Source organism: Eublepharis macularius, chromosome 2 (genome assembly GCF_028583425.1).
Source record: "Eublepharis macularius isolate TG4126 chromosome 2, MPM_Emac_v1.0, whole genome shotgun sequence".
Lineage (NCBI taxonomy): Eukaryota > Metazoa > Chordata > Lepidosauria > Squamata > Eublepharidae > Eublepharis > Eublepharis macularius.
The window spans coordinates 33,846,872-33,866,558 of NC_072791.1; the positions used below are offsets into that span (position 1 = coordinate 33,846,872).

The 19,687-nt window shown below is 40.6% G+C and overlaps 1 protein-coding gene across 1 annotated transcript; it reads right to left on the minus strand.

Moving 5' to 3' along the window:
- Nucleotides 1–1,023: 1,023 nt before the first annotated feature.
- Nucleotides 1,024–17,376, minus strand: PSMC1 (proteasome 26S subunit, ATPase 1). Its single transcript, XM_054971605.1, has 11 exons — nt 17,279–17,376; nt 15,566–15,619; nt 14,528–14,624; nt 9,801–9,925; nt 8,328–8,513; nt 7,759–7,887; nt 6,846–6,942; nt 3,785–3,974; nt 2,975–3,126; nt 1,740–1,894; nt 1,024–1,589 (listed from the first exon to the last, which is right to left on the minus strand). Exons 1-11 carry the CDS (start codon nt 17,279–17,281, stop codon nt 1,455–1,457), a joined length of 1,323 nt encoding a protein of 440 aa, XP_054827580.1. The 5' UTR covers nt 17,282–17,376; the 3' UTR covers nt 1,024–1,454.
- Nucleotides 17,377–19,687: the final 2,311 nt, after the last annotated feature.

Here is a 19,687-nt window from a genome sequence, read left to right on the forward strand (position 1 = left end):
GTGGTTTAAATTGTCCTTTGGAGCCATGGGAAACTCCCTCAGGCTTAGAATACATACCTTGTAACTCACAAGCAGAGGGAATGTGCCACCACTTAATGGTACGTTTGTAGCATAGTAGGGGGGTAAAAATACCACGCAGCCCCATACAAACAAAAGTCCCACTGTTTCAAGTGCATACAATGTTTATGTTAACAATAAAACAGCATGATTAGAAACCCAAGAAGGGAATCTAGAAGGGATGGTGAGATTTTGTTCATCCTTCCAACTCACTTCCTCCAAATTTATCTCACTTCTGTTATAACACATTTTCTAACAGCTTATCTAGGTGGATTTCTCAAAAGCGAGGGCCTTTTAAAAGCATTTCTATAATTTATAGCATTTTCTCTATTGAGAGATATTTACAGTATTTTCTCTATAGAGAGATATTTTTAAATTTTAGCCAGCCAATTACGGGAGAATTTTTAAAGCCTAATGAATGTATCCATTCGTGAAGTGACAGGCAAGAAGACAGGTCAGCATGGACATCTGGAGCTCCCTCCTAAAATTCTGAGCCAACTGTTCCAGTTAATTTGGAAACCATTACTTTAATGCAGGGGTGGGGAAAAATTATCAACTTAAAAATTAGCCTGCTATATTTGGTCAAACGTTTAATTAACTCACCCCTAATGTGATGGCTGGAACTGCTTCATTTTCTCTTCACAGTGGCAAAAACTGGAGTGTCTGCTGGAAGCTACTTTGAGGGGCTACAAACTGACTTCCCAATATCCAATACCCAACAAATTTGCAGGGGACCTAGTCCTCACTATCCTCTAAAGATCTCCCCCCCCCCCCCGCCCAAGTTTCAGAGAGATTGAACCCCGGGAAAGGCATGATCCATGGGTCCCTCCCTTTCCTGTCATTTTCTCTTCACAGTGGCAAAAACTGGAGTGTCTGCTGGCAACTACTTTGAGGAGCTACAAACTGACCTTCCTAATGTCCAATACCCACCAAGCGCACGAAGCAATAGGCACAGCTTGATTCCTTCTGCGCCATGCATCCTGCCGCCGGGTCGGGCTGGGGGTGCAAGAGCACGAAGCAACAGCGTGATTGCTTCTGTGCTGCGTGGCCCAAGGCGCTGGTGCCAGGTCGGGCCGGGGGGTTGTCGGGGGCCAGCATGGGCCACAGCGACTCCTTCAGAGAGCTGTGCTCGAGGCGGCTGCTGGCTTCACCTTAATGGACGCGCCAGCCCTGCGGGCCAGACCAAATGATTTCGTGGGCCGGACGTTCCCCACCCCTGCTTTAATGGCAGATACAGTGAGTAAATGACAATGGGAGAAGAATCTGGCTAGCATGCTTTGAGCAGCAACCCAAGGTTTTCTTTTTGTTCACAAAGGACTTTAATTCTGTTTTCTGAAAGGTAGTCCCAACAATTCCCAACAATGTCCCCACACACAACAACAAAAAAGGAAAAGATATTAAAGATAGAGGCCCTCTGGGGTGCCCTCTTGTTTCTTATAGAGAACATTTTCTTTCGATTTTTTGAAGTCTTCATTTGTTACTTTCATCCTCCGTTCTCTCAGAGCCATCAAGCCAGCTTCTGTGCAAATTGCCTACCAGAGAGGGAAAATAATGAATATATTGGAAAATGTCCTGAATCTCACATTGTCAAATGCTGTGAAAATATTTCTCAAGTCAAGGGTTGTTTCTTGCAATAGTTTATGGTTAAAATGGAAACTGAAGCTTGCCTGTACATAACATACCTTAATATCAGCGCCAGACAAGTCGTCTTTAGCCATAATCAGCTCATCAAGAGTAACATCGTCTGCCAAAGTCATCCTGCTGGTGTGAATCTGAAAGATGCGCTTCTTGGTTTTCTCGTCAGGCAGAGGGAATTCTATTTTTCTATCAATACGCCCTGGAGATTAGAAAAAAAAGTGTAGCTGTTGTAGACAAGACATGAAAGGCTTTCTCTGTGCAGTGGGACTACCTTGGGGAAAACATTTTCTTTTATCTATAACAAACAACAGCGTTGTTCTAAAGCATACACACATCAGCAGAATAGATTTTAAATTTATTTTTTCATAGTAGTCTGTTAAGAATAACTCCCTAAAAGGATTTTTTAAATTTAGACAAATATATTCAATACAAAAAATTGCACGTAATAAAAAGTCAAAATGTCTACCCGCCCCCCCCCATAAAAACCATGCAAAAGTAAGGACTCTCATTCTCACACTTTATTGCAAGATCAATTTTTAACACATCTCTTGACTATAATGAGTCTAATCTTGAAATATTTCTGTTTTTCTGGTAGGCTGTTAATTTCCCCAACATGTAGATATATTTTACTTTCACCAACCAATCATGCTGGGCTATTTTTTTTTGTTCTGGCAAAGCTACTGTTTGAACATTTTTAAGCATATAAACTACACAGTTTAACAGTAAGATCTCAGGCTTATGTGGAATTGGTCTCTCCAACCCAACCGACAGAACTCCTGAAAAGCACTAATGGGGTGTTTTTGATTTCAGTTCTGTTCCAAGGGGCTCAAGTCTTAGTACATTACAAAATCCAGCTAGTACATTTGCATCCCACCCTTTCTCCAAGAAGCTCAGAGTGGTGCGCATGGTTCTCCCTTCCTCATTTAAAAGCCCTGTGAAATGAGTTAGGATAAGAGAGTGCAAATGGCCCAAAATTGCTCAATGAACTTAATGGCACAGTGGGGATTTGAACTCAGGCCCCAGTCTAAAACTCAAAACACTATACACAACATGTGGCAAAGGCTCCTGTGAAGTCTGCACTGTAATTGCTCTCTGTGGTCTCCCTGACTTCAAAATGACAACTGCGAATTTTCCAGAAGAGACTTCATACTCTGTAAAGTGCCATGAACAACAATGGTATTGTAGTCTATTAATTACAAGCCACAGAACAGGAACCACCAACTTATTCATTTAGTCAGGCTTGAAATGAAACAAAAGCCACGCAATACAATACAGTTACCTGGCCTGATTAAGGCTGGATCCAGCGTTTCTATTCTGTTAGTGGCCATGATCACTTTTACATCTCCACGGGAGTCAAACCCATCTAGCTGGTTCAGCAACTCCAGCATCGTCCGTTGGATCTCCCTTTCACCCCCAGAATTGGAGTCATACCTTTGAAGCACAAGAGACACAGAACAGAAACTAAGCAAATCGCAGGCAGCAGTCTCCACCAAGAATGACATTTCCCTTGCTGTGCTATAAAATCAAAGAGGCACAAGCCAACGGAGTATGGTGCAAGCAACGACCACCTCTTTTCATGTGTGCCAGTCTCAAGTACAACCTCGTGGGGGAGGGGCACACTAGTTTCTAAGCCCCAGGTAACCAGCAAACTCTCCAATGTCCTCTGAATCCGCCAAACCAGTGGATGAACTGGGTGGATTCGAGGGGGTCTCAAACTAACCAACAATGGCTAAGCCTTGCCTGCAGCTCCGACAGGAGGATTCTCCTCCTTCCCCACCTCATGGTTTTCAGCTACTGTGGTTTGTGCAGCTTAGTAGTAGCAGGGGCTTTTGTGACTGTCATCAGCATTCACATGTAACTCATTGGTTTAAGCTGGCCATGTTTCAGGGCAATGCAAAAACCTACTGCCTACTTTCGGCTCCTGTGGCAACTACTACTGGAAAAAGCCTGTGAGCCATAAAAAGATATTTTTGGGGACAACAACATGCCCAATGTCAGCTACAAGCAGCCTAGCAATAAATGGAAAAAGTAAATCAAATTTTCAGATAAGCATTTATGTTCCACGTGGAAAGTGACAACAAAACCCTACCTTTTGGTACCGATAGCATCAATTTCATCGATGAAGACGATTGATGGGGCATGCTCCTCCGCAACTCGAAACAGCTCTCGGACAAGCTTGGGCCCATCTCCCAGGTACTTCTGTATAAGCTCAGAGCCAACCACTCTCAGAAAGGTGGCAGAGGTCTGGTTTGCCACTGCTTTGGCTAATAAGGTTTTACCTGTTTGATTTTCAACAGACAGAGAAGCTACAGCTCGTAGTGACTGTTGCTCATTTGTATTACAGATGCATGCAATTCAGGATTACTAAGGAGTTCCCACAGAAGCTATGATAAGTTAATATTCTTTATTAAGTTAACAAGCAATTCAACTACTGTCTTATAGGTATTTAACAGACTTTGAATTGCCTCTGTAACTTCGATCCTCAGCTTCCTGGAGGAGTGTTGAGAGTCAAGCAGCAAATAATTTGTCCTGAAGAATGTCTAGAAAACATTATTTGTCACAACCATAGCTGGTGGCTTGGATCCGAGGTACTAGAGATGTGCATGTAAAAAAATTGGCATTTTTCAGATTCAGATTTCAGGAAAGACTGAAATGCTGGTATTTAGGGATACCTGGGTCCCCTGATACCATTTCAGGATTCAAGTTTTTTCAAGATTCCAGAATTATTCAGGTTCCAATATTCCCTATGGGGGACTTGGGGGGGGGGAGGTAAAGGGGTAGAAGTGACTGTTTTTCAACCAAGTGACACCAAAATTGCAGGAGTTCTAGTCTTTCCTATCCACTAAAGATGCCCCCCTTCCCCCGGCAAGTTTCAAGCACATTGGACCAAGAGATCCAATTCTATGGACGACTGAGCAAGAGTTCCCCACCCTCCTACTTATCTCCATGGTTTCCTATAGGAAAAAAATTCAAAGAAGCCAATAGCTAAATACACAAGAATAACTACTAGCCAAAAACCTCCAATTACTAACAGACCTAACAAGCCCAACACAGCCACAGGTTAATGTGGCAAGCCCAACACAACCAATGTCAAACCAGAAAATCCCAGTAGAACCCAGGCCAATGAAGCAAGCCAAACAGAACCACCAGCCTTTCATCTCTGGCATTTCTATTCCCTTCCATCCCCGTAATGAAGAAACAACAGCAAAACAGCACGCATGAGCTTTATTTTAGGTGCTTTGTTGGATCTGCTTGTGCTTGTTTTATATTGAGATACCTGTCTACTTTCCTAACATCTCTTGTTACAATATTTGCGTGCATATGTTTTTTCCCTTTATGGGAAATGACAAGAACAACACTTTTGGAACCATATTTATTTTCTGCACAGAAGTACTCCCACTAACATCTAATCCCATTGCCTAGGAGCTGCCTCCCCCCAGCTCCTGTTGCTCAGAAAACTTGTAAAATTGAAGGAAAACACACCTGGAAGTATTAAAATGCTAGGCCTGAACATTTTCAGATATTCCTGAGTATGTCTGGATTTTGGGGGGAATCAATATTCAGTATTCCACTCCACTACTAACTACAGATTGATGAACCCAAAGACACTGGAAACCAAGCCTTGGATTTGTTGAAAATTGGAGAGTAGGGGGGGGAGTTTAAAAAGTTTTATTTGGAATATCTAGTTCGTTTTTTTTTTAAATCTACAGAACACTATATCAAGTGAAGATCACTGTGTGAGAGCAGTCTACAGCCTGCTAACCAATTGAATTATATCACACAATACAAGAGGTAAAATTGGTCCAGTGTTTTTTTAAAAATATTTCTAGAGTATAGTGATTGCCAACATAAAAACATTTTTTCCTCCCTCCTTTCTCTTTTTGCATTGTAGGCAAGAGCATTGTGAGCATTTTTATATTGGTTTCTAAATGTGGGGGTATGTTTGTTTAACATAAATATTGTACAATTGACCACTGAGGAAGGCCTGAGGGCCGAAATGTGTCTGGTCCGTTTTTGTGTCAGTCATTGGACTGTAGCATCATCTGTATATGGGGAATATTTTAGTTACTTTTAACAGACGCATGTATCCTGTAATTTAAGCCCTATATTTTTAATTTAAACCCTATATTTTTTTCTTTGTTTTTAACTACAACCGTGTGTACACTCATAATAAATATTTATTTGGAATATTTTTATTTTAGTTTGTAACTTGACCCTGTATTTTCCCTAGCCTTGTTTTGGGTTGAATCTGCAAGGGCTTCCCTCCCCACCCCCTTTCTTTCTTTCTTTCTTTCTTTCTTTCTTTCTTTCTTTCTTTCTTTCTTTCTTTCTTTCTTTCTTTCTTTCTTTCTTTCTTTCTTTCTTTCATTTATATTTTCAATTTATATTCCACCCTCCCCGCACAAGCAGGCTCAGGGCGGATTACAATTTAATAAGAAGCATTTACAATATAATTTATATTAAAACAATTTAAAAAACAATATAAAACAGTATAATATAAAAGTAGTATAAAATAGATAGCAGCCCTCAGTAACAGGGTTCACCACCTGAACTACCATTTAAAAGGTTTAAAAAGCTAGGTGGTGGATGCATCCAATTGGGAGGCATCCAATCTCCTCTATTGTTTGAATCCCCATTCTGCCATGGAAGCTTGCTGGGTGGTCTTGGGGCAGTCACACATTCTCAGCCTAACCTACCTCACAGGGTTGTTGTGAAGATAAAATGGATGAGAGGAGAATGCTCTAAGCTGCTTTGGGTCCTCGTTGAGGAGAAAGGCGGGGTATAAATGAGGTCAATAAATAATAAATCACTTGGATACCAGAAAAATACCAAAAATATTGGTATTTTTCTAACCAGAAATAGCAGAATGCACATCCCACTAGGTATTCTCAGTGCTAAAGAAAACTTTCCTCCCACCCACCCCCAGCGATGCTGATATCCTGTCCCTCTGGACTGATGGATCTTTGGAATTAGCATAGAAAAGTGAGAGAAACAGCAGAAATCTCATGAGGTTGGGCAAATGGGACAAAGAATAAGATCCAACTCAGTGAAGAAAATACTGTGGGGAACCTTCATTTTGACTGCTACACTGTGCTGATTCTATGCACAACATTCTTCAGAACTGAGCAACAAAGAGAGACTATCAATACCTGTGCCAGGAGGCCCGTACAAAATGACTCCTTTGGGTGGCTTTATACCCATCTCTTCATAATACTCAGGATGGGTCAGAGGGAGCTCCACAGACTCCTATAGGGAAGAAATGACGTGTCTTCAAAGCATATCAGCCTAGGGAGATGGATCACTGTAGCTGTTTCCAGTTTTGAAACCACAGATTAATATGTTGCCTAATTATGAAGATCAGAATTTTCAGCAGTGAATGCAACTTCTACTGGTCCCAAGGTTCCGGGTATGTACTACCTTATAACAGGCAATGGACAACATCACCACTATTCTGAGGTAACTCCTTAGACATGTTTGTAGCTGTCTAGAATTAAATACAACAGATACCACTTGGTACACTAAAGGAAGCCAAGCGACATTTCATATATACCGTTCTCAAATTCTGCAACAAGGATGCCCAACAAACCCTGAAAACAAGGCTTTTTACATAATCAAGCTTGATATTAATTCAACTAGTTCTCTTGAGCATCATGAATTTTTCCAAAGACATTAACATCAAGTTATTTAAAGCAACAAATGCCAACAATTCAAATTACTGCTAGGAAGGTGCAGTGGCTAAAGTATTCAGACAGGAAACGGAAATTCAAAGCTTTGCTCAGTTCGGCTAGGCCTGGGCAACTCACTCTCAGCCTAACCTAGCTCACAGGATTCTCGTAAAGTTAACAGGCACAGTCTCTCTTTAGAGAGGAAGATTAAAGTAACAGATATAGGTTTACAAATAACTGCACTTGTCTCTCTGCACTGAGTTCAAATACAACTGGAATTCTGTGAGAATTACCAAGCCACAGAAATACTGGATTCATATTATAGCTTTAAAAATCATTATGTAACAGATGTTCAGGCACCTCCTTTTGTACTAAACAATGCTAGAAGTATAATTACCTTGATTTCTTGAATCTGGTTATCCAAGCCACCAATATCTGCATAGGTCTCCTGTGGGGCTTTTTCCACCTTCATCACAGTCACTAAGGGATCTGTATCATCCATCAAAACTCCTATTACAGCATGGACCTAAGTAAAAGGTAGCAGCACCAACAAGTAAAGGGAGGGCGGAACCCACAAGAAAACTAGTCTATTTGAACACTTGGTTCATTACAAGCAAGTAGATGGAGGTAGGGCAGTGGTGGTAACGAAATTACCGTTGGTCTGCAGACCAGTTCACATGGTAAAAATTACCTTCCAGAGAAACCAACAGGACAAGCAAGCCACAGAACTTGCCCAGTTCCAAAAGGTATTAGGCGTTAGATTAGCTCTCCTGCAATGGAATCTTTACCATCTCTGCTGCTCTCCTTTGAATTATCTTCCTTTTGTTGGCGTCCTTCTTAAAATGCACCACAACTATATACCAACAACTATTGGAAGTTTACACAATGCAAACTTGTATTTGTAAAGTTGCCGGTTTTCAGTGTTTTGGATGAGAGGCAAAGCTTTATAACAAAAGCATTACTTACTTTATGGTTAAGTAAAACTGAACATCCTGGCTCTAGCAAATCCTTGTCGACGAAAGAAAGAATACTGACATAGTGCTCCGATCCCACCGATGTAGACACTATGGCATGATTGTCATCGATTATCTCCTCCAGAGTCCCTACAGACATTGGGGTTCCTCTCAGATCATCCACCTTGGATCTCTCTTCCTGCAGACAAAAACAAGTTGTAATCATGGGTTAAACATTGCCTACTATTCCCCTACCAACCTTGATTTATTTAAGGATTTATACGTTCATGTCAACCAGCAGCTGCTTCTGGAGCAGTTCTCAGTAATAAATTAAAAAATAATAAAATTAGTATAATAATTAAGGCTTACACTCAGCAAGAATGGAAATATTTAGTCAAATTAAGATGTTCAGCAGAATTAGAACAGCAGGAACAAGACTGGAATTCAAAACTGCAGAATGAGGACAAATAATATTGTAAAGATGGTTGTTGTGGGTTTTCCGGGCTGTATTGCCGTGGTCTTAGCATTGTAGTTCCTGACATTTTGCCAGCAGCTGTGACTGGCATCTTCAGAGGTGTAGCACCGAAAGACAGAGATCTCTCAGTGTCACTGTGACACTGGCCGTGAAAGCCTTCGACAAAATATTGTAAAGGTCCAGGAGAACAGAAACCTTTACTAGGGAAAAATAAGCATGTCACCAGATGACAATCCCAAAGTTGGGGACTTATAACTAAAAAGGAACTACTCTTAGTTGGAACCCACTTTGCCTCCAAGAGAGACCTCAAAGTGGGCAGAAATATATGAGAGATGGTTCTTTCAACACCCTATTCCCAAGCCATTTAGGGCTTTAAAAGGAAGTAACAAGCAATTTGAATTGGGCCCAGAAGCAAATAGAAAGCCAGCTGTTCTAAACCAAGCCAGACACAGTCTGTATAGTTGGTGGCAATCAGTAATTTTTGCAAATTGTCCGAACTGCCTTCAGAGGCAACCTCACATAAAGTGCATTACAGTAACCTGGAACCGATTCAGCATGAACCAACCCCCATAACCAACCCCCATCACTCCAGAAAGGATGGCTCCTGGCTCAGCAGCCAAAGCAAGCTGTTATGCATGACTTTCTAAACTCAACCTTCTTCTCTATTTACAGACACTGTGATAATTTATCCTCCTATTTTAATCAACTAACTTCTGTCCTTTATGTTATGGAGCACAGACTGTACCTGCAATACATTTAATAAAACATTCTATAGCACTGATACAGGTTCTAGAGTCTTTAAAGTTGCTGGGGGGGGGGAAGCGGTTGTGACATAGAGGCTTAATTCTTTATTGTGGCCCAGCTACAACAAGGCCCATTTGTTAGATGAATGAAATAGACCAAGGGGATGAAGTGCTTCTAAATAAGCATTCTGGAAGTACAAGTTAAGAGGCAGAGAACTGAACATCAGACAACTAGCAGTTAAAAAAGAATTTGCTTCTCAATAGGTACCTCTTGCTTTTCTTCTAAAGGTTTCATCTGTTCCTGGTTTCTAATAAATTCTTCCTCCATTAAGAGATAATCTTTAATTCGTTCCAGCTTCAACAGCTTGAGTCTGCACTGAGTATGAGGAGTTACTGTAATTCAAGGTAAAGGCAAGTATAATATTCAGTTGGAGAGCACGATGGTGCAATTAGTGCTATTCCCCTTGCCCATTCTAAAAGGACTTCACAAGTTTCTACCTGTTGTGCAGGATTCCCCACTTTCCCCCTTCTTCTAGGACATCATTTTTCACTCTCACCCAAAAGCAATCTTACTGGACTTGCACTGGATGATGCTACAACCAGCTTCCAAGGCTGGGATTTCAAGAGTAGACAGAGGCGCCACAGGGCACTCTTACCAAATGCTGGGTTCTGCCTTTCAGTCTTTCCTCTTCTGATGGATTTTTACTATATTTATTACATTCAATCAATTTCTGAGAGAGGATTAATGTTAATGTTCAGATCATTGTTTTTTTTTTAAGTAAAGATTTTATTTAAAAAGATATAACAATAGAAAGTGCATAAAAACTTATACAAACACTACATTTGAATTTAAGCTAATAGAAAGATATATTCAGAATATATAACAGCACAACTAAATTGTATAATAGCTCTCATCCCCTCTCCTTAGTTGCTTATATCCAAACTTTAATGTCAATAAGTAATCAAAGAAATCTTTCCATTTTTTCCAGAATTCCACTATTGGTCTATTGAGCACATAGGAAGTTAATTTAGCCATTGATGCATATTCGTACATCTTGTCTATCCACTCTGGCATGTCAGGGCGCGAATCTGTTTTCCATTTCGCTGCATATAGTACTCTTGCAGCTGTCACCATGTACCGGAAAAGATCTCCCTGTTCTTGTGTAACATTATTCGGTAAAATGTTTAGTGGCATAGCATATTTTTCGGGTTTAGCTCAAACCTGAACTTGAGAATCTTCTGCATCTCTTTATTTATCTTTATCCAATATCTTTGTGCTTTCTTACATGTCCACCACATGTGATAAAATGTTGCACCCATGCACTGACATTTCCAACACTGTCCACTATAGTCCTTACTAATTCTCGCAATATCTTTGGGGGTAGTATACCATCTAAAGAACATTTTATACCAGTTCTCTCTTAACAACCGACAATCTGTAAATTTAATATCTTTAGTCCATAAATCTACCCATTGATTTATGGGGATGGTTTCTCCGAAGTTTTTCATCCATTTTAACATACAGATTTTGACTTACTCCATTTCTATGTGGTATTGCAGTAAAATTTTATAAATATTCCGTAATAAATGCTTCAGCTCACCACTTACTAATAATTTGAATTGCTTTTTCTCTTAAACCGCTGCCTTCTTTGACAGTTTGTTCTTTAAACCTAGATACTGTTTGGTGATACATCAAGCATGGAATATTTTCCCCTTGAGCTTGAATTTCTTGCCAAGTTTTCACATTTCTTTTCTTGTCTATCATAGATTCATAGTTTGGGTGTGTTTTCTTCTGGTGGTCTCCAATTTTATTAAGGATTTATATTTGTGTGTGTTTTCCAAAGAGATCATACATACATAAGGCTATCAATTTATTTTTACAACAACCCAGATTAGACTGAGATGCATTATTAAGATACATAGCTATTGTAGAGCTACTATGACACTTGGAGATATTTATGTTTTTTGTTGGTATTTTTTTTAAAAAAATTTATTAGTTTTTTTACAAAGTTTTTCAACTAACAACAGTACTTAAATATACAATATATTAAACAGATTTATTCATTAACATGGAAATAATATTCAACATTAACCATAAACTTAGAACATAATAACAATAGAAAAAGTTTTTAACTTGTAAACAGCACACCACAAATCCTGCAAGGTGGTAGCCTATTTATCTTAAGAAAAGAAAACGTTAATTTCTTATAAGCAGAATTGAATATTATAATTATAGATAAGCCATGGAATAGCAGAGGTCTTGTTTTGTTGTATTTTATAGATTCATAGTTGAATGATCGATTCTATTTCTGGTGGTGGCGTCACAGTGAGAGTTTATTGGCGACATGTGGCAAGACTGGTGGGCTCAATCTATTTCTGCACTGGAACCATATTTTAAATAGTCCATCTGTTAGTATATGGACCCCATCCTGCTTTTGAATGGATTTTAGTGATTTCTTAAGCCATAAATAATTATGAATGCCCTCTTTAGCGTCAGTTGTCTCCAATTTGATGTGTCTTCTACTCAGATTTATAATCTAATTGGTTATCCAAACCAATGCCGCCTGGCGGTACAGTTTAATATCTGGTACTGCCAAGAAAAACAATAAACAATTCTTTAAATATATTAGAAGTAGGAAACCAGCTAGGGAGGCAGTGGGGCCCTTGGATGACCAAGGCGTAAAAGGATTACTAAAGGGTGATAGGGAAATGGCCGAGAAGCTGAATGCGTTCTTTGCTTCTGTCTTCACTGTGGAAGATAAGAAGTGCATGCCCACTCCGGAAGCACTGACTTTGGGAGGGGTTTTGAAAGACCTGAGTCACATTGAGGTGACGAGAGAGGAGGTTATGCGACTGCTAGATAATTTAAAAACTGATAAATCACCGGGCCCAGATGGCATACATCCAAGAGTTCTGAAAGAACTCAAGTGTGAACTTGTAGATCTCCTCACAAAAATATGTAATCTGTCATTAAACTCTGCATCTGTTCCTGAGGACTGGAAGGTAGCTAATGTTGTCCCCATCTTTAAAAAAGGTTCCAGGGGAGATCCGGGAAATTACAGGCCAGTCAGCCTGACGTCAATACCGGGTAAGTTGGTGGAAACTATTATCAAAAATAAAATTAGTGGGCACATTGATGACCAAAAGCTGATGAGGAAAACTCAGCATGGGTTCTGTAAGGGAAGATCTTGTCTCACCAATCTGTTAGAGTTCTTTGAGGGAGTGAACAAACAAGTGGACAAGGGAGACCCGATAGATATTGTTTATCTTGACTTCCAGAAAGCTTTTGACAAAGTTCCTCATCAAAGGCTCCTAAGTAAGCTCAGTAGCTATGGGATAAAGGGCCAAGTCCTCTTGTGGATCGAAAACTGGCTAATTAATAGGAAACAGAGAGTGAGTATAAACGGGCACTTCTCACAGTGGAGGGTGGTGAGCAGTGGGGTGCCACAGGGGTCGGTATTGGGTCCAATGTTTTTTAACTTGTTTATTAATGATTTGCAATTGGGATTAAGCAGTGAAGTGGCTAAATTTGCAGATGACACGAAATTGTTCAGGGTGGTGAAAGCCAGAGAGGATTGTGAGGCACTCCAAAGGGATCTGTCGAGGCTAGAAGAGTGGGCATCCATGTGGCAAATGAGGTTCAATGTAGCCAAGTGCAAAGTAATGCACATTGGAACCAAAAATCCAAAATATAAATACAAGTTGATGGGGTCTGAACTGGCGGAGACTGACCAAGAGAGAGATCTTGGAGTCATGATAGATAACTCACTAAAAACGTCAGCACAGTGTGCGACTGCCATAAAAAGAGCTAATGCTACGCTAGGGGTTATTAGGAAAGGGATTGAAAACAAATCAGCCGGTATCATAATGCCTCTGTATAAATCGATGGTGAGGCCTCATTTGGAGTACTGTGTACAGTTCTGGTCGCCACACCTTAAAAAAGATATCATAGCACTGGAAAAAGTACAGAGAAGGGCAACTAAAATGATTAAAGGGTTGGAACACTTTCCCTATGAGGAAAGATTGAGGCGCTTGGGGCTCTTTAGCCTGGAGAAAAGACGACTGAGGGGAGACATGATAGAGGTTTACAAGATAATGCACGGGTTAGAGAAGGTAGAGAAAGATGTGTTTTTCTCCCTTTCTCACAATACAAGAACTCGTGGGCAGTCTATGAAATTATTGAGCAGTCGGGTTAGGATAGAAGAAAATACTACTTTACACAAAGGGTGATAAACACATGGAATTCGTTGCCACAGGAGGTGGTGGCAGCTACAAGCATTGCCAGCTTCAAGAGGGGACTGGACAAATATATGGAGCAGAGGTCCATCAGAGGCTATTAGCCACAGGAGATAGATGGTATTCTCTTTGTGGGGAGGTGGTGCTCTGTTGTCTTGGTGCTGGAAGGAAGGCAGTGGGAGGGCTTCTGGTGTCCTGGCCTCACTGACAGTCCTTTAGATGGCACTGGATTTCTAGCCACTGTGTGTGACAGAATGTTGGACTGGATGGGTCACTGGCCTGATCCAACATGGCTTTGCTTATGTTCTTATGTTCAATCCTCTTTGTTTTTTTGTCATCCTGTACTTTAAATCTTATTCTTGGTTTCTTCTCCATATGAAGTTGTTTATTACTTTCTGCCATTCGTTTCAGATCACTGTTTTAATGTAGCTAAAATACAATTCAATCGGTTGTAAGAATCGATTTTACCTCTAATATTCATGATATAATTTGATCTCCAAATTAGTTCAGAGCCCTTGTATCATCTGCATCTTGGTGGTCATTGAAGCTACAGTATAAACTGACCCTGACATTCAGGCTGGTCATTAATCCAGCTAGTTCCAGTACCGATTTCTCTGATAGACAGTGCCTCCCCAAAGACTCAGGCAAAGAGGTTCAGACCTCTTACCAGATACTTTTGAATTAGCAATGACTTCTAAATTAGCCAACAGTTATACATGAAGCATGAGCTATAGATCCTTACAAACCCATTGTGCTTACCCAGTGGAAGTTTGCTGGCAGCATCTGGTCCCTTCGTTTTCTTCTTCTTTTTCCCTACTCTAGTTGGAACTGGGGGCTCATATTTCTTCTTCTTATCCTTTTTATTTTTAAAAACAGAAACAAAAAGAAAGAGTCAGAACTGGTACAGAGTTGGCTCCAAGAGCACTTGCCTTACTGCACTTAGAAGAAATGTTATTAACTCCAAAAGAGGGGACTTCATGTCCCCTGTACCACATAATTGGTCTGGTCTTACCATCTAAACGAAAGTACACCAAAGCAGCCTATGACTCCAGCCAAATAAGAATGACAATCACTGACAGAGTAAATACTTCTTTGGTCAGATGATCTCCAGGCAAATGCCGAGATATTTCACAGACTACTGAAATATACTGTAGACTGCAAAGTGCAACTACTGTCTCTTTCCTTCTCTCAGGTCCAGCAAACAGACACCTTGTAGACTTTGCACATCTTGTTGATGCCCTAGATGACTGAAGCCAATACTTCAAACCTTACTGAGCCTTGATTTCAAGAATGTCAAATGTTTGTGGGAATATGGCTTGCTTCCCAGGCTAAAGGAAAAGGCAAATAAATTTGTCAGAGAAAACTGTTAGCTTTATGTTCCCAAATAACAGATACAAAACAAGGCTGGTATTTCAAATACGTTCAAATGGAAGTGTGTCTGTTTTGGACTTGTCATTAAGACAAAGCACAGCTAAAATAGAAGACAGAACTAGTAAAAGTATGCAAGGTTCTGAATTAAAATCTCTTTGGTAATCACTGCATCAGGTAATCACTGCATCAGGTTCACTACAGGATGGGGGTGGGGGGAGGAGTTCTTTCTATCCAGATTTTTTTATTTACTTCATACAGATAGTACCTTAAATAATAAACAAATCACCTCTGGTATTATTCCAGATTTTATATACTAAAACAGCATGTTATGTTCATTTCTGACCTTCCCAACTAACACTGAAAAACTTGCTGCATTTCTCAAAGCCGCAGAACACTTGGCAGCAAGATTTGCTTTTTCATATTTACCTTGTCATCCTTTTTACCACCCCCAGGACCATGTCCTCCACTCTGGCTTTGACCCTAGAAGGGGAAAGAAATCAGATAATACACTATCAGCTCATCTTTTGCCTCTAAGAATCTTGGTACTCAAAGATTTACATGGTGTGCTTAAGTTATATTCATTTCTATAGGACATATTTCATAATAAGGCTATAATCCTAAACGCATGTGCTAGAAAAGGAATCCTCATTGAATTCTGTTTACATGTATTTAGAACAGTTCCAATTTCTTTAAAATAATTGTTTAACAGGAAGTGCTTTGAACACTGGAGATTAAAAACTTCACATTTTAGACCAGAGACACTGATGCAGAGCAGAAAATTTTTTAGTACTTAATTTTTCCACAGAATTTTCTTTATTTCTAATTATTACAATCCAAGCCTAACAGTTCCATCCTAAGCAGAGTTATACCCTCCTAAGACCACTGACTTTTACAGACATAGAAAGGTGTAAACGCTGCTTAGGATAGAAGTATAAATTCTTATTTATATGCTTTCCTGTCACATGCTAGAAGGGACAATGTAATTCCCAAACTGATATAGAACTAACAAGTAATGCAAATCAGAGGTGACCCAGTGACCTCTATGGATAAGAGTGAAATTCCGTTGAAGACATGAGTGGATAACCAAGTCCGTATATATTGTTGAAGGCTTTCACAGCCGGAGAACGATGGTTGTTGTGGATTTTCCAGGCTGTATCGCCGTGGTCTTGGCATTGTAGTTCCTGACATTTCGCCAGTTTGACACTGAGAGATCTCTGTCTTTCGGTGGTACACCTCTGAAGATGCCAGTCACAGCTGCCAGTCAGGAACTACAATGCCAAGACCACGGTGATACAGCCCGGAAAATCCACAACAACCAAGTCCATATACTTGGAAGCTTCCTGTTGAAGACATGTAAAACATGACCAAACCCACCCCTGCGTACGCTGATTGGGTCAGGATTCATAGCCTCATATTCTTTTAACTCTAAAATACACCATTTGCTATGGGAAACACCCATATGCAGTGAGCCACAAAATGCAAAGCTGTTGTACTTAGTGAAAAGCAGAATCCATAACCATACATTTCGATTATTAAAAACCTCCAAGCACAACACCAAAAACGCATACTAGAAGATATTAACACAAAATATATTGTGAAGAGAACCATTTCCACACCAGAGGACAGAAAGCAAATAGGCTTGAAGCCCATCAATGACCTAAGTAGCTAGTAACCTTCATCCCATTCTTCCTTCAAAATGCTCACGGCAGCCTATATGCATATCCCTCATTTTTCCCTTCACGAAACAACCCTTTAAAGCAAGCTAGGCCATAAGAAGGATCTGAACCCCAATTTCGCACATCTTAACTCAACAGTGTAACCACTACATCACACTGGCTCGCTCAGATTTTTAGAAATTAAGCACTAGGTTTCAGTATTTCAGCCCTTCACAGAGAACTCCCAAAGGGGGCTCTCCTGCTTTAGGCTTCCCACTTCAGCCCACTCCGCCGCAGGTGGAAGAAAGACAATGACATCGCAGAACACGGCGAAGGAGGGAAGATCTTGCCCTGTCAGACGGGCCGCTTCCTCCCTCTCCTCAGCCAGCCGCTTGCCTTCCTTTCCACAATACCACTAAGGTCGAGGGTGGGGTCCTAGAGGGACATGGACGGCAGACGAAAGCCGCTTTCGCCCCTCACTCACCATTCTGCTCGCTCACGACCAGACACCGGAAGTTTAGGCGCTGCATACGAATGACGGAAAAGGAAACGAGGCCGGTACGGGTTCCGACGAGGGACACACACACACACAAAAAGGAGCCAAAGGAAAGCACGCGCAAGGGTAGAGCCTCGGTTTCCTAGGCAACTGTGGGTGGCACAAGTTCGAAAGGGAAGGCAGAGAGTCCTCTTATTGGTAAAGCATAACTGTCTTATTCCGTCCTTCGCAGGGTCTGGCGATTTTCAGTATGCAAGTTTAAAAGCTGTTTGTTTCAAGCGGTTATTCTAGATACTATTTTAATTGCTCTCTTTCCTTCCCTCCCTCCCATCTGAGCAATTTAAAGCAGTATACGTGGTTCTCTTTTCCTCCATGTCAACCTCACAACAACCTTGTAGGTAGACGGAGATCAGAGTCCAATAGAACCTTAAAGACGAGTTAGATTTCCAATGTATGAGCATTCGTGAGTCAGAAACTCCCTTCCTCAGGTGCAATGTTAAGGTACTATTGGACCAAGATCTTGCTCCTTGACTGCAGACCAACACGGCTGGCTATCCACTTGAAACTATCTTCTTGTGAGGTAGGTCGGCCTTAGAGATGCTGATTGACTGGCTGAAGATCAACAAGTGACATTAGCGGCTGAGGGGACGTTCACTAGTCTTAATTACATCCACTTCTCACTGGCTATCAACTGTGATATAAAATCAGTTTCCTTCCCATAGCACCTGAATAAATGAGCTCTAGCTGGCAAAACTTTATTTTGGAATGAAGTGCCCCTGGATTTCTGTTTGGTTTTGCTACAATATACTAACTAACACCTCTGGAATTCTCAGTTGTAAAGAAACCGAAATGCAGGGTGTTACAACCCTTACTTTCTCTTGGGTAGATTTTACCTTTAATCTTTCCCTTACATCCTCTGGGTAGTTTGCTGCCACCAGGAATATTATATTCCAAGACATTTTATTTAAATTTTCCCTTTGGTAACATGCCTAAGTGTCAGACTCCTTCGTGGTTCTATGTCGCCCTGAGGATAGGAATTAGATACAGCAGTAACCGCTACTCTGGGATATAACAAAAACAAAATAAACTTATTTTTTCAAGAAGCGTATCGGTTTCATAAAAGTAGTTCTTTGTTCTTAAAGTTACTTCATTTAAACTCAGTCACACAGATCTCTTCTAAGGCTTCACACACAGCCTCTTTCTCTGACTCAGTATTTCTCACAGATGTGCTTAAAGTTACTCAGGCAGCACCCAGCTAGCCCTCTTTTCCTCACTAAATATTTTTCACAGAAATGCTTAAACTGCTCAGGCAGCACACGGCTTGCCTGCTTTCTTCGGACTGAATGTTCTTTCTCTACTCTCAGTCTCAAACAGCATTCTCTCCGCCCACACTCTCAGTCATCAACCAGTCATATCACTCACTCATCCCTCTCTTTCACCCCCCACTCTTCACCTATCTCACACCATTCATTTAAAGATACATGCACACATTTACTTGAAATCATTATACAGGGATTCATATTTATTTACTTACTTCATTTGGTTGTTCACTATAACCACACTTGTGTCTTTATATCCTGCTTATCTCCCCACCAAATTCCAGGTTTGAATGTTCATTTGAATGAAACAAAAAACTCTGTGCAAGCAGAATTTTAGCACAGCAGGCCAGGCAGAGTGATTTTATCCCCCATCTTTGCTTGCTGTGCTGCTTTTCTGTTTTGGGGTATTCCAAAATGTGATTCGGCTAGCCCTGCATGATTCTGAACAGAATTCGAGAGTCATATTGGATGCTGGAAGCTTAGCTGGTACATATTCATGACATTAAAGGAAACAAGTCACGTATGAATTGCAACAAGGGTCTAAAAGCTGTTCGTGAGAGCAATTTATACACTTGGCCACAGCCAAGGTTGTCATCATCTCTGCAACCCAGATCCAAGCCAAATGGTCTGCTTGCACCTGGCCACGAATGGTTTTCCACCACTGGGAATTTTTCTGGTAAGTGAAAGGGTCGGGACAGGCAGAAGGGTTTCCAAATCAGTTAGTACTGTTTCCAGATTTAAGTACTAGCATCTTTTTTTATAAGAGAGTAAGTGTGGGTAGGCATAAGCTCCCACACACACACATACAAACCAGATATTGATGTGATTGCAAACATTAACATCACATCAGAAAGATCATTGCATAGAAACAGGAAAGTAACATGATTTTTAACACAAAGTAATAAACCACTGAGTTTAGCATTCTTGCACAAATACAGTAGAGACAGAGGAATTGTTTAATGCAGTACAAGTTCAAAAAACTCTTTTTTGTACTTCCAAATGGGTAGCCATGTGAGCCTGTAGTAGCAAACTAAAATAGGAGGCCAGTAGCACCTGATCGGTGCCATTCTTTTAAACT

Bases quoted from the DNA above. Each gene is read 5' to 3' on its own strand.
- PSMC1 (XM_054971605.1), bottom strand. The intron at 8,514-9,800 runs GTACCTATTGAG...TTTTGTCTGCAG, and splicing joins CTTTAGAAGAAAAGCAAGAG to GAAGAGAGATCCAAGGTGGA. The intron at 3,127-3,784 runs GTAGGGTTTTGT...TGTGCTTCAAAG, and splicing joins GATGCTATCGGTACCAAAAG to GTATGACTCCAATTCTGGGG.